Source organism: Sphaeramia orbicularis, chromosome 5, assembly GCF_902148855.1.
Source record: "Sphaeramia orbicularis chromosome 5, fSphaOr1.1, whole genome shotgun sequence".
Lineage (NCBI taxonomy): Eukaryota > Metazoa > Chordata > Actinopteri > Kurtiformes > Apogonidae > Sphaeramia > Sphaeramia orbicularis.
In genome coordinates, this window is record NC_043961.1 from 32051582 (window position 1) to 32065324 (window position 13743).

At 39.4% G+C, this 13743-nt stretch overlaps 1 protein-coding gene across 1 annotated transcript; it reads right to left on the minus strand.

Annotated features, from left to right (window-relative positions):
* Positions 1-360: 360 nt before the first annotated feature.
* On the minus strand, positions 361-11838 carry LOC115419629 (myosin heavy chain, fast skeletal muscle-like). The gene is made up of 41 exons (XM_030134517.1): positions 11769-11838; positions 11509-11555; positions 10827-11042; positions 10357-10500; positions 10116-10272; positions 9998-10025; positions 9688-9799; positions 9311-9403; positions 9154-9217; positions 8939-9037; positions 8752-8855; positions 8517-8655; positions 8285-8403; positions 8017-8166; positions 7744-7914; positions 7349-7655; positions 7140-7216; positions 6942-7029; positions 6724-6841; positions 6507-6630; positions 6278-6414; positions 5921-6176; positions 5563-5805; positions 5294-5470; positions 5069-5214; positions 4891-4981; positions 4418-4807; positions 4216-4342; positions 3819-3937; positions 3532-3728; positions 3258-3441; positions 3005-3170; positions 2744-2868; positions 2066-2374; positions 1770-1973; positions 1558-1683; positions 1298-1468; positions 1119-1223; positions 939-1034; positions 608-739; positions 361-487 (listed from the first exon to the last, which is right to left on the minus strand). The coding sequence occupies exons 3-41, from the start codon at positions 11028-11030 to the stop codon at positions 467-469; spliced, it is 5820 nt and encodes a 1939-aa protein (XP_029990377.1). The 5' UTR covers positions 11031-11042; positions 11509-11555; positions 11769-11838; the 3' UTR covers positions 361-466.
* Positions 11839-13743: the final 1905 nt, after the last annotated feature.

The following is a 13743-nucleotide window of genomic DNA, read 5'->3' on the forward strand; positions in this document are numbered from 1 at the left end:
CTGACTCAGTATGTTACAGAATGTGTTGTTAAAATGTCTGCTGAATTTTCACAAGGTGTAAAAAAACTGCACAAAATGACATGCGATGACATTTAATGTGAAGTTTATGTTGCGAGTTAATTGAAATGAGTAAGCTAATTAAATATTACTTTATTTAAAAAATGCTGTTCTTTTTTATCCTAACTATGTTTTTCTCTTCTAGCACAACACACTGTGGTCTGAAGAACTAAACATCCAAAAAATTAAACAAGTGCATTTGAGTAAGGTTTGTAGTGTGGATTCACATTATTTGCTGAACACCTGAACTTGCATTTTTTGTTGTGGAAAAAAAACATTGAATAAAAAGCATAACAAAGGGCATCAGACTGACAACAACATTTATTAATTAGATCTACAGTGATAAGTGAGAGTTTCAAATGGAAATCATATTTTATGATTTTCATTTGTGTCTCTCAGAGGTTAAAGCTTATTCTTCTGCCTCTTTTCCCTGAAACAGATAGAAAACAAAATGTACTGACTTTAGTTTTTGAAAGGAAAACTTTGCAGGGTAGAAATCAGTGATGATAAAACATGTACTGCATAAAACTGTCTAAAGTCTTTTTCTTACTTTCCCAATTTCGCGGCTCTTGGCCCTCAGCTTGTTGACTTGGGACTCGGCAATGTCAGCACGCTCCTGAGCCTCCTCCAGCTCATGCTGAACCTTCCTGAGTCTGGACATGTGTGTGTTGGCCTGCTCCTCCTGTGAGGACATTCAACACCAGAGTCAACATCCACAGACGGAGCATGTACAGATTCAGGCACAGAACATAGTACTGTTTTTACTGTGCAGTATTTTACAGACGTAACAGATTGTTTTTCTGTCCAGAATCTCAGTGAGCTGTCTGTAACTTTATTTATGGCAGTTTGGTAAGAAACATAAACGCTGGCTTGTGACTCACCGCCTCCTCAGCCTGTCTCTTGTAGGCTTTCACTTTTAGCTGCAGCTTATCTACCAGGTCCTGAAGTCTGGCAATATTTTTCTTGTCCTCCTCAGTCTGCAGATCCAAATAAAGCATGATTAAAACTGAGTAATTTGTGGTTTAATAAGACAGTTGTACTTATGAATTCTAAACACATACCTGGTAGCTGAGCTCCTTCACTCTTCTCTCATATTTACGAACACCTTTAATTGCTTCTGCTCCTCGTCTCTGCTCGCCATCAATTTCAGACTCAAGCTCACGAACCTAAAAGATAGACAATTGTTACTAGAAAGTCAGAGGAATGAGTTTAATGTGTGATTGGTATGTGTGTTCTTTACCCTAGCCTCCAGTTTCTGCAGCTGCTTCTTGCCACCCTTCATGGCCAGATTCTCAGCCTCATCCAGTCGGTGCTGCAGGTCCTTCACTGTCACCTCCAGGTTCTTCTTCATCCTCTCCAAATGAGCGCTGGTGTCCTGCTCTTTCTTCAGCTCCTCTGCCATCATGGCAGCCTGAAATACAACACTCATGACTATGGCAATTACTCCAATTACTGCAAGTAAGGAAATAAAAATATGTATTGAATGTCTGATTATCATACATCTGTGATGGCCTTCTTGGCTTTCTCTTCAGCATTTCTTGCTTCCTGAACAGAATCTTCTACTTCACTTTGGATCTGGACATAATCAGCTTCCAGCTTCTTCTTGGTGTTAATCAGGCTGGTATTCTATAATTAAAGAAGCAACAATGAATTTCCATGTGCTGCTCTAACAAGCCAAGCTTAATTTTATGTGTGTTAGCCTTTAAGAGTACCTGGGAGTGCAGCAGTCCCACACGCTCACTGGCATCAATCAGCTCCTGTTCAGCCACTTTGCGGCCTCTCTCTGTCTGCTCCAGTGCAGCTCTCAGTTCCTCAATCTCAGCCAGCATCAGGTTGTTCCTACGCTCCACCATAGCGACCTGCTCCTTCATGTCATCCTGGCCTCTAATGGCTTCATCAAGGTGCAGCTGGGCATCCTGAACAGGAAAACACAGAAACATGTATCAATAAGGGCTTTCAGCATGTTTTTCAGAAAGAAACTTTGACAAGAATCTTCCTTTGGGTGTACCTTAAGCTGTCCCTGGACATTCCTCAGCTGTTTCTGGGCTTCTGCTGCCTGTCGGTTGGCATGGCTCAGCTGAATCTCCATCTCATTGAGGTCACCCTCCATCTTCTTCTTGATTCTCAGGGCATCATTCCTGCTCCTGACCTCAGAATCCAAAGAGCTCTGCATGGTCTCAATCACTCTCTGGCTGTTCCTCTTGATCTGCTCAATCTCCTCATCCTTCTCTGCAATTTTTCTGTCAACTTCACCCTTCACCTGGGTGAGTTCAAGCTGAACACGGAGGATCTTGGATTCCTCATGCTCCAGCGTAGCCTGTGAACAAATTTGACCTTTATCAGCTGTAGAGCCATTACTCTCATTAAAAATACATAAGTCAAGAAAATAGCTCTGAGGTGTCAAGTCGAGCACCTTTGGAAAATGAGTCTCACACCAGACATGCACTGAAACTCTAATAAACTCTAAAAAAAAAGTCTCACAGCCACAGTAGGATCATGAATTAAAAATTAAGCAGTACAGAATTTTGTATGAGAGTTTGTATCCATGAATCATATCTTTAATTGGAACATTTTACATTTTATTTTCAATGCATCCTCTCGCCCACAATGACTAAGTGATTTCATCCAAATATGTTGTATTATTACTATTTTAGTTATAATGGGCCATACTATGATTCTGTTTTACCTCAGCCTCCTCCAGAGCAGTCTGAATTTCTGACTTCTCACTTTCCACTGTCTTCTTTCCCTTCTCAAGCTCATGAATTGTTTTACCGGTCTCTCCAATTTGTTCAGTCAGATCTGAGATCTCCTCTGTTGGAGCAGAGTATTGTTGAATAAATGTTATAATATTAAATAATGTGGGAAACGAGACATCCAGATAAAGAAAGAAAGCACATAATAGAAAAGCAGGATGAAAAAAAAAAAAGAGCTGTGTTTATTTTCATACGTTGTAGGTTCTTGTTCTCCCTCTTAAGGGTCTCCAGGTGGTCCAGAGCTTCCTCATAGGAGTTTTTCATTTTGAACATTTCAGTGCTGAGAGATCGAGCTTCTTTCTGAGCTCCCTCCAGTTCTGCCTGGCTCTCCTCATACTTCTGTTTCCACTCTGCAAGAACCTGAAAACATCAAGAAGACCAATGTGTTTCAGAAATGTTTAACTCTGTGTGATTCCTGTTTAAATAATGCATGAATAGAAAACAAACCTTGTCAAAGTTTCTTTGCTTCTTGTCGAGGCTGGCAGCCAGAGCATTAGCTCTTTCCACATCAATCATGAGGTCCTCTACTTCACCCTGCAGTCTCTGTTTGGTCTTCTCCAGAGAGGCACATTTGGCATTCACAGCCTCGATGGATTCCTCAGCATCCTGAAGACGCTGGGCAAGCTTTTTCCTTTTGAGAATATTTGATTTTTAATTTCTTTCAAACTTACTGTACACTTAGTAGTTGTGGGTCTACAAAGCTAAGCTTGCCGTGACTTACTTGGCCTCCTCCAGCTCCTCAGTGCGCTGAATAGCATCAGTCTCATATTTGGTTCTCCACTGAGCCACCTCACTGTTGGCCTTGGACATTGAACGCTGCAGCTCAGCCTTGGCTTCCTGCTCTTCCTCAAACTGTTCTCTGAGCAGGTCGCAGTCATGACGTGACGACTGAACAGCATGAGCTAGAGCATTCTTGGCCTGTGATCCAACAGCACATCAGATTAATATTTGATAAAAATTGTTTGGTGCATTTTAGTGCTGTGTTTATCCCTCTGATTACACAGATACCTTAACTTCTTCCTCAATGTGCCGCTTCAGCTCCTCAATCTGCTGAGTATAGGCCTGCTTGCCTCTTGTCAGCTGGGAAACAAGAGCTTCTTTTTCCTCCAGCTGCCGTGTAATTTCACCTAACAAATTATCATAATTAAAAATTATGAAAGAAGTTAATAATAATAAAAAAAGGATGAATACAGTGTGGGATTCATGGTATTAACTAAAAGTACATCAATCCATCAGAACAACTGTTGTGTGAGGGGTCAGATTTCTCTCAAAGGTACAGTATATGGGAGGTGTGATGTCTAATTACACTATCCTTGAGCAAATCAAATGTTATATTTAGATGTTTTGATGCAAATACATCTGTTTATGCAGGAGCCTTGACTCTGCAGGATAATGATATTCATACCGTTTTCAGTTTGAAGTCTTGCTTTTTGCACTCCTAAGTCATTCAACTGACGAACGTTCTCGTCATTCTTTGACTTGATCTCACTCAGTTGATCTTCTAATGTTCTGCACATCTTTTCTAGATTTGCCTGTTGACAGAAATCATCTATTAGTATGACTTATGACCAGTCTCTTTGTGTTCATGCTCCATGAAAATGTCTCACCTTTGCTTTGGCAACAGACTCCATATTGCTGCTGAGGTCGTCAATCTCCATCTTATATTCACTCTTCTCCTTCTCCAGTTTCTGTTTGACTCTCTGGAGATTATCAATCTGTTCTCCCAGTTCTGCCACACTGTCGGCCTGCTTCTTGCGGAGAGCTGCAGCGGTGGCCTCATGCTGCAGGGTGGACTCTTCAAGATCACGACGCAGCTTCTGAAACTCAGCCTCACGCTTCTTGTTCATCTCAATCTGGGCTGCAGTTGCCCCACCAGCTTCCTCCAGCCTTTCACTGATCTCCTCAAGTTCCCTGGAGAGATCAGACCGCTGCTTCTCCACCTTGGCCCGAGCTGCACGCTCAGCCTCAATTTCCTCCTCCAGCTCCTCAATACGGGCCTGAAATCAACATGGTTTAGCTTGAAAATTGTCAAAACACCAGGGTGCTCTTTTGCATTGACTGACAATACTTGGTATTTTACCTGAAGTTCCTTTATCTTTTTCTGTAACTGGACTCCCAGAGACTGCTCATCCTCAATCTTACTCAGGAGCTGACTTATCTCAAAGTCTTTTCTGGAGTTGATGAAAGTAATTCAAGTAATGATTAGCCTGTCATGGAAAAGAGTAAATGGATGGATATCAAGTATTTTTCAATCTTACTTCTTTATTTTCTCCTCAGATTGCTGCTTGTCATTCTCCAGATCCATTATAGATTCCTGAGCCAGTTTCAAATCTCCCTCAAGCTTTCTTTTAGCTCGTTCAAGGTCCATGCGGATCTTCTTTTCTTGCTCCAGAGAACCTTCAAGCTATTTTAGACCACAAGTAGACATTATTTTTTCGTTTAAATTACCAAGGGAAGTCAGACCATCTGTTATTATTACTTACATCGTCCACTTGCTGCTCCAGCTTGGTCTTTGCCTTCGTCAGAGTGTTGACTTTGTCTTCCTCTGCCTGAAGGTCATCGAGAGTCTGCTGATGGGCCTCTTGGAGGGCTTTCTTCTCTTTGGTCAGCTTAGCAATGGCCTCATCTTGAGATGCCATCTCCTCTGTCAGGTTTTTGACCTAAAAAATACACATGTATTTAAATTAACTCAAGGTCTTAACCCACTCTATGAGAGAAATACAAAACATTCTTAAAGGACTATTCTTGTAACCTTGTTCTCAGTGGCATGTTTCTCTTTCTCCACTTTGGCCAGGGTGAGCTCCAAGTCATCGATGTCTTTCTTCAGCTCAGAGCACTCGTCCTCCAGCTTCCTCTTCTTTGCAGTCAGCTCAGCATTGATTTCCTCCTCATCCTCTAGTCTTTCGGATGTCTCTTTGAGTTTGGCCTCAAGCTGGATTTTTGCTTTAATGAGACCCTCACATCTTTCCTCTGCATCAGCAAGGTTTTCACCTTCCTGAAAGACAATGTCAGTTCATATCACAATTAAATTAACAATTAGATATGGGATGATTTAGCAGATGTACTTTACATCTGCTAAATCATACATAAAGACTAGTCATTCAACTTACAGACTGCACTTGCAATGCCAGGTCATTCTTCTCCTGCAGCAGAGAAACCATCTTCTCTTCAAGTTCCTTCTTCTTAGCCAGAGCCTTTGTTAAATCCTCTTTGGTCTTTTCAAAGTCTTCTTTCATTTGGGCCATTTCCTTCTCAGTTTCCGCACTCTTCAGAAGTGGCTTAATCTTGAAATACAGCTTCATCCATGGCCATGTTTTGACGTTCATGAATGAGCGAATGTTGTACTGGATGGAGAAAATGGCATCTCTGGAAAAAAAAAAATGGAAAGTTTGAACAGGGAAAATTAAACCTTACTTTGAGTTATTAAATACAAAGCATTTTTTCAGACTACATATGTAATATTTTACCTCCTCTCCATCATCTTGACAAACTCTCGTCTCATGAGGAACCCTCTGCAGAGAGCCTGAGTCATTGTGACCAGCTCAGCCAACTTCTCATCTCTCATCTCCTCAAGAGTACCCAACAGACCAGCTTTGAAAAACACCTGTATGACAATAATTATTGTGCTATTAGTACTGGTGATCCCCTGTATTGTTTGTACAAAGACTTTGCAGTCTTTAAGTATTGCTACTCTACCTTTGTATGACCAAATCTGTACTGAGTCTGATCAACATCAATAGAGCCCAAGAGTTTCTCTGAAGCCTTCTTGTTATCGATGAACTGTCCCTCAGGGATGACACTGGCATTCAGTACTTTGTATCTAGGGGTAACGATTTCATTCAGTTACACTAAAAAATGTCTTTGGATGAGTAAAGAGCTACTTACTAAATTATCACAATAATATTTCTGCTACCTCTGCTTGAAGTCACCATAGAGGATTCTGCTGGGGAAACCCTTTCTGCAGATTCTGATGCCTTCCAGCACACCATTACATCTGAGCTGGTGGATGACCAGGAAGTTCTCCATTAGACCTATAAAATAGATTAAATGATTTATTAAGAGAGCCACAGTAAAAACATTTGTTTAACTTTTATCATTGATTTTATTAATAATGGGATAAAGAGCAGATACCTGGAGTCTTTGACTCATTGGGGATCAAGCAGCGCACAAAATGAGGATGAGTGCTCCTCAAATTTGTCATCAGCTTGCCCAAATTCTCCTAAACGAAGGAAATTTCATGAAATTTACATAAGGCTATCATTTGACAATAGGTGTAATAAAATACATTACTGCCATTAAACTTTCAGTTCAATTTTTCCCACACTTTACCCTGAACAATGCAGATACAGTCTGGAAGGAACCTCCCTTCTTCTTGCCACCTTTCTTTCCACCACCACCACTCTCAGCTGTCAGTGGAGCAACAATAAAGCATTCAATTTAATGAATAGATACAGAACTTAGAGCTTAAACTAAAAAAAAAACATTATAATAAAAATTAAAGTTATATCTCATGAGGTCGAGCGACAGATAAATGGTACCTTCTGCTGAGGCATGGGAAGCATACAGGAAGGCCAACAGTTTGACTGAAGACTTCTGGTAGAGCTGAACAACGGAGTCGTTCAGAGGGTCCTTGTTCTTGTCCAGCCAGCCACAGATATTGTAGTCCACAGTACCAGCATAGTGCACCAGAGAAAAGTGAGCCTCGGCTTTGCCTTTGGCAGGCTTTGGCTTCTCAAAGGACTTGTTTTTACCAAGATGTTGATCATACAGTTTGTTCTTGAAGGTCATGTCAGTGGCCTTGGGGAACATGCACTCCTCTTCAAGGATGGAGAAGATGCCCATTGGCTGTCAAGAAGAATAATGATTTTTAAAAAGCAAACTTTCATGTGATCAGATATTCTGTGCACTTCTTAGTCAATGACATATGTCGCACCTTCTCAATGAGCTCAATGCAGGCAGCCAAGTCCATGCCAAAGTCAATGAACTCCCATTCAATCCCCTCTTTCTTGTACTCTTCTTGCTCAAGGACAAACATGTGGTGGTTGAAAAACTGTTGTAGTTTTTCATTGGTGAAGTTAATGCACAGCTGCTCCAAGCTGTTGAACTTTTTAAAAATTAAAAGAAAGACAAATAACAACACAATTTATTACAATCATTCTTAAATTAATTTTACATTAGAGAACGTATGTACTATTTCTATACTTACATCAAAGATTTCAAACCCAGCAATGTCCAAGACACCGATGAAAAAGCTCCTGGGCTGCTTAGTATCCAGCATCTCATTAATTCTGACAACCATCCACAAGAACATTTTCTCATAGACAGACTTGCAGAGAGCCATGACAGCATTGTTGACCTGTTTTTACAAATGAAAGGCAAACACATAGATCAAACACATTTTAACAAGATAAAAAAAAGTATGTTTGAGTACATCTGAAAAGTACAATTCACAAAGCTGTATGAGAACATTTTACCTGTGGTACAGTCTGACCCTTTGTCACAAACTCATTTCCAACTTTGACTCTGGGGTAGCACAGTGCCTTCAGCACATCAGCTGAGTTCAAGCCCATGAGATATGAGATTTTATCCGCAACTACAAGGAAGAAAATACTCACTGATAAGATTGACACTGAAAAATGAACAGAAAATAATGTTTTATAATACTTTATCACATATTGCTGTGAGGAAGTAGCAAGCTCAACACACCCTCAGTGCCATCAGGTTCAGCCTGTTCCTCTCGCTGTTTCTGCTTGAACTTCATGTTTCCGTGCTGCATCACAGCTCCAGTCAACTTGTACATGCTTATTTTCTCCTCTGCGTTGAAGCCCAGGATGTCAATAGCAGTCTACATATTTAAAGGACATTCATTCACAAAGTTTTAGGGGGCAATTAAGATATTCTACAATGAGTTATGAATGTGTGAATTTGACATATTTCTTACATCAGTCGCAATAAATTCTTCAACGTCATTGATACTCTTGACAGTGATTTCACCCTGACTGACCATGGGATAGTCATAGGGGTTGGTGGTGATCAGCAAAGCCTCTGAGAAAAAAAAACATAATACATGGTTAATTCTAGCAGGTATTATATCAGCTACCAGCCTTTAAAAACTCAGAATGTCTCACCTATTAGCTCGGGTTTGTGGCCTGTCATAAGCTGATAGAAGATGTGGTAGCTTCTCTCAGCAGACAGTTGGAAGGTCACTCGAGACTTCTCCAGCAGATCTGTAAAGATTTAAGGTATAAAATTAAGCAGGAAAAAGAAATCCACACTGAAGCTCAGCTATTTATTCAGCAGTGTAGCAAACAGGATGATGCACAATTTGTTACAGTTGTCTTACATGTTTCAATATCAGCTGAAGCCAACTTTCCGGTTGACCCAAAATGAATCCTGATGAATTTACCCTGTGCAAATACAGAATAACATTTCAATACAGCTTTCAAACAGGCGATGGTTGTCATGACCGAATTAATAAGAGAAGCGCTAAAAGGACTCACAAAACGTGAAGAGTTGTCATTCCTCACAGTCTTGGCATTACCATAAGCCTCCAACAGAGGGTTTGCTGCAATGATTTGATCTTCCAGTGACCCCTAAAAGTAACAACACACAGAATCTTTTGATTACAGATCTCACATTAACACTTTGACATTTTTATTGAGAGCAGTCAGTTGAAGTGGTTCAGGCATCTTGTTAGAATGCCTCCTGAACGCCTTCCTGGTGAGGTGTCCTACTGGGAGGAGGCCTGGGATCCCCTCAGTGTTCCCGGGGGGACAAAGAGGTGGGGGCCAGGGAGAAGGAAGTCTGGGATTCTATGCTTAGGTTGTAACCTGGACCCACAAAAGCAGAAGATGGATGGATGGATGACATTTCATACCTGCATCTTGCCTGGAACAGCTTCTGCCTTCTTTCCTCCAGCCACCGCAATTGTTGCAAAGTACTGGATGACACGTTTGGTGTTGACAGTCTTTCCTGCACCAGATTCTCCACTGGAAACAGGGGGTGTTCATGAGTATTGTTTAAATCACAAATACTGTTAACAAGTTGGTGATAGAAATGTATGTTATATAAAAAAGTTAATGAGTAGTGTTTGAATTGCAAATATTGTTACAAATACAAGGTGCTAATAGAAACACAGCTTTATATAAATAAATAAATAAATAAATAAATATAAAGCTAGTACTCACGTAATCAGAATTGACTGGTTTTCTCTATCTGTAAGATATCAACATTTTTGGGTTGATCTCAGTTTAAATTCATGTTCTGTATTTCCAGGTATTTAAAAGCATATAAAATGAGTGATACCTTGGAGCATGAACTGATAGGCGTTGTCAGAGATGGAGAAGATGTGGGGTGGAGCCTCAATCCTCTTTTTGCCTCTGTATCCAGCAACAACCACTGCGTCATACACTGGGAGCCACTTGTAGGGGTTCACAGTCACGCAGAACAGCCCAGAGTAGGTCTGTCAAGACACACAGGATTATTACTGATACTTGTCTCACAGTAAGTTTCATCTGCTTTCATCTGTTGATCTCTTCAAACTCACATAGATCATCCATGCTGCATAGCGCTCTTTGAGGTTATACAGCACAGCCGGCTCACTGAGGTGGGTCATCATGGCCATGTCCTCAATTTTATCGAACTTCGGAGGGTTCATGGGGAAGACCTCAGTGTCTTTTACAGTGAGGCTCTGGCACAGAGACAATAAAATGAACTATACGTTAGCTGACATATAGAATGATAATGAACAGACGGATGTGGTCTATTTATTATAATCTATACCACAGACTGAGATGCATTTAATACAAAACCACCACCGTACAAAGTAAAATAAACTTCATCAGAGAAAAAAGTTATCACTAATTAACATATTAAAATAAAAACAAAAAACAAAATGTCAATCATTTTACATTCAAACCAATAGGGTGAATGTTAATGTACACTGACAGATGTTTACACCTGACACATGTCTAATGACAGACTGTGTTACACTTTAAATTCCAATGCCAGTCTCACCTTTCCACAGAAAGTCTCCACGGTGGCTTTACCACCCTCTCTCTTAACAAGCTTCCCCTTGAGGTACATCTCACCAGCCTCAGCCACAAAGTAAGCTGTCTTAGCATCAAAGGGAGTGTTTTGAGCTTCAATTCTTTCTTTTTCTGGCTTCCGGAGGTAAATGGCCGCCGGGCCAAAACATTCCATCTCTGCGTCCCCACTCATGGTGGCGGTTTACTGCAAGTAAGTAAAAATAAGTCATTTATTTCACTTGTGCCTCAGCTCATTGATTATGATGTTCTGAGATAATAATTAACAAGAGCCACACAGATAACCTAACTTCACATTTCAAGTAAGAGCAGAGAACCAAGGCATTTTAGTATAATTCAGTTTGCATTACTCTGGTTAATGTCTCTATTAATTGTACATAACTTTGTTGTGTGTTGAAAGTTCCTAAGAAATTTGCAAATGATTAGTCAGGAACACTAACAATTAAGAGCAGGCATGATAGCTTGTGATTTTTGCAGCTGCAGATGTTATTCATGAGAAGAAATGCACATCTCTGTTAATTAACCCACTTGTTAATTGACTGAACTCTCCACACAGCAAGTCTTAACTTAACATAAATATTAACACTATTGATGTTAATAAATATTGATTAAACATGTCAAACATTTTCACTATGTAAATTAAAATAAAGTACCTCCTTCAACCCTGAGACAAAGAGACAGTGATGGTTTGATGAGGGCTCTAATAACAGAAGCACAAATAGTTTGAGTTAATAACCACTGAAATCAAAGTATGTAATATAAAAAAAACTTACTGTAACTTGAAGTCCTAGCATAAACACAAAAGCTCAGTATTCACTTTGTGGTGTCTGTCTGGCAGTAAGTGGCCATGCCCTGCATTGTTCATTAAGCTGCTGGCTTTCCTCCTGCTAATAAAAGACTGTAACTCACTCACCTTGACTCGTTGCCTGTCAGTCCTTGGGGGTGCCCAGCCTTCATTCTTATATAGAGAGATCAGCGTTCACTCTGTGCTAAGGACTTGCTTTATTTGGTCATGCAGTTTTATGGTCTTTGGTCATGTATTTTTGCCTCTGATCGGACCTCCTTCATCTCTTACCACTGATCAACATGGACATTCATCCTAATCGCCTTCAATTTATTACACAACAAAAGTTAGTGGCCATGAGAGGCAGGTTTTAAACAATGAGAAGTATTTTAATGGCAAATTAATTGAGATTGTTCTTTGGATGACAGAATGGTTTCAAGTGTATAAATGGCAAAAGCTCAAAATATGTTTCATCACTTGATTAACTCAGCTTCACTGATTAAATCATACATGAGCAGTGCTGATATGTCCTCCCCTGTCATTTGTGAGAAAAATTATTATTTTAATTTATTTATTTCCAATAGACATCCTAATATCCTCTAGGACTACAGCATGTGGGGAGGACTCATTAAAGTATGTAAACAGTTTTTTTTTGCTGGAAGACTAACGGAGCCACACAATAGACACTGTTAAACTTGAGACAAAACTTTTAAAAGTATTAATAGACAAAGGCACATGTAAAGCAGCATTTTTTCTTCTTGTGTAAATATTGTAGCGTATTGGTTACTGAAGTTCAGACATTGTTTTGGTCCTCGCACTAATCTCTTTAATGCACCTTGGCACTGCAGAGGATCCGACTTTAGCCGTGGAGAAGCTCTCATATGTCACTGGTATTCTGTTGCAGAAGCCTTGCAAGTCTTTCCCATGACAAAGGAGCAGAATTGGGACTAACAGTTGCTAATCTAAGAACTTGTGGAAATGATGATACCTCATGATAGCTGAAACACTCGCTGAGGTCTGCATTTTATAAAATCCCAAACTTAATTAGATTTGTTCATTAGGGAAGAAGGACAATAGAAAGTAGAACAATATTCATATTTATAGCACTTCAGTATCTACTGGTTCAATAATACACCCCAGAGTTATTTATGTTTCCACTTAAACGTAACATATGCATCCTATGAAAAGTAACGGCTCAAGCAATTTGTAGTGGTATGTGCCTTTAAGGTTTCTTTATACAAAACATAAATGTAAGTACATAAATACACAAGAACCTCTCAACAACGCCTCACATATTTAACTTTTAAGAGTTATTCCAGCAACAACATCAGATTTCACAGAAAAAATACAGATGAAATGATCAGTTTCCTTTATTCTGGCACATTTTCTTGCACTTCTCTTAGTGGTAGCACCTCTGTTATGGACTGTTATTGTTAGGTGTAATACCATTGTAGTTGACGTATCGTATCACATCTCATTTTTATAGTAATACTCCTTAACTTAGTTTGAGTCATGTAGTATTTGTATACTAATACTGGTAGCCATTCAGTACTTACAGCTGTCATTATATGTATCAGTTTTAATTATGTCATTTGTTTTGCTAGTTTGGCAAGGCTAGTTATGCTAGGCTATCAGAAGTAAAACGCTTGCACCATATGAAGCAACTTCTTTTTGTATAAAATAAACCTGAAGAGCATTACATTTGAGCTGAGGTGGTGGAATGGGAATCTGTGGACATTAAGAGCCTATTGTTACTCTCTGAACTGTGTCTGTGTTTTGTTTTAATTTGTATTTATTTATTTATTTATTTTTACAAATAATGTCTTAATTATTTAACTCTGTTTAAACTATAATATATTGACATAATCTCACAGATATATGAGACACATGTAGAAGCCTAATTAAAGATTTAACACCTACATAAACCAAACTGAAACAAACAAAATGTCATTTTATCTTATGTCAATGTACAAATACAGTTGTTATTTTAGGATGTAGTAAAATCCCACTTCTTGCAATATTTATTCCCATCAAATGTGCTAAACCTGTTCTCACTAAATAATAAATGAATGATGAAAAAGTTATTTGTTTGATTGTTTGTTAA

Bases quoted from the DNA above. Each gene is read 5' to 3' on its own strand.
- LOC115419629 (XM_030134517.1), bottom strand. From the start codon at position 11,030: ATGAGTGGGGACGCAGAGATGGAATGTTTTGGCCCGGCGGCCATTTAC. The intron at 10,273-10,356 runs GTGAGTTTGAAG...GTGTCTTGACAG, and splicing joins ATGCAGCATGGATGATCTAT to ACCTACTCTGGGCTGTTCTG. The intron at 4,343-4,417 runs GTGAGACATTTT...TTCTGTCAACAG, and splicing joins AGTCTGTTGCCAAAGCAAAG to GCAAATCTAGAAAAGATGTG.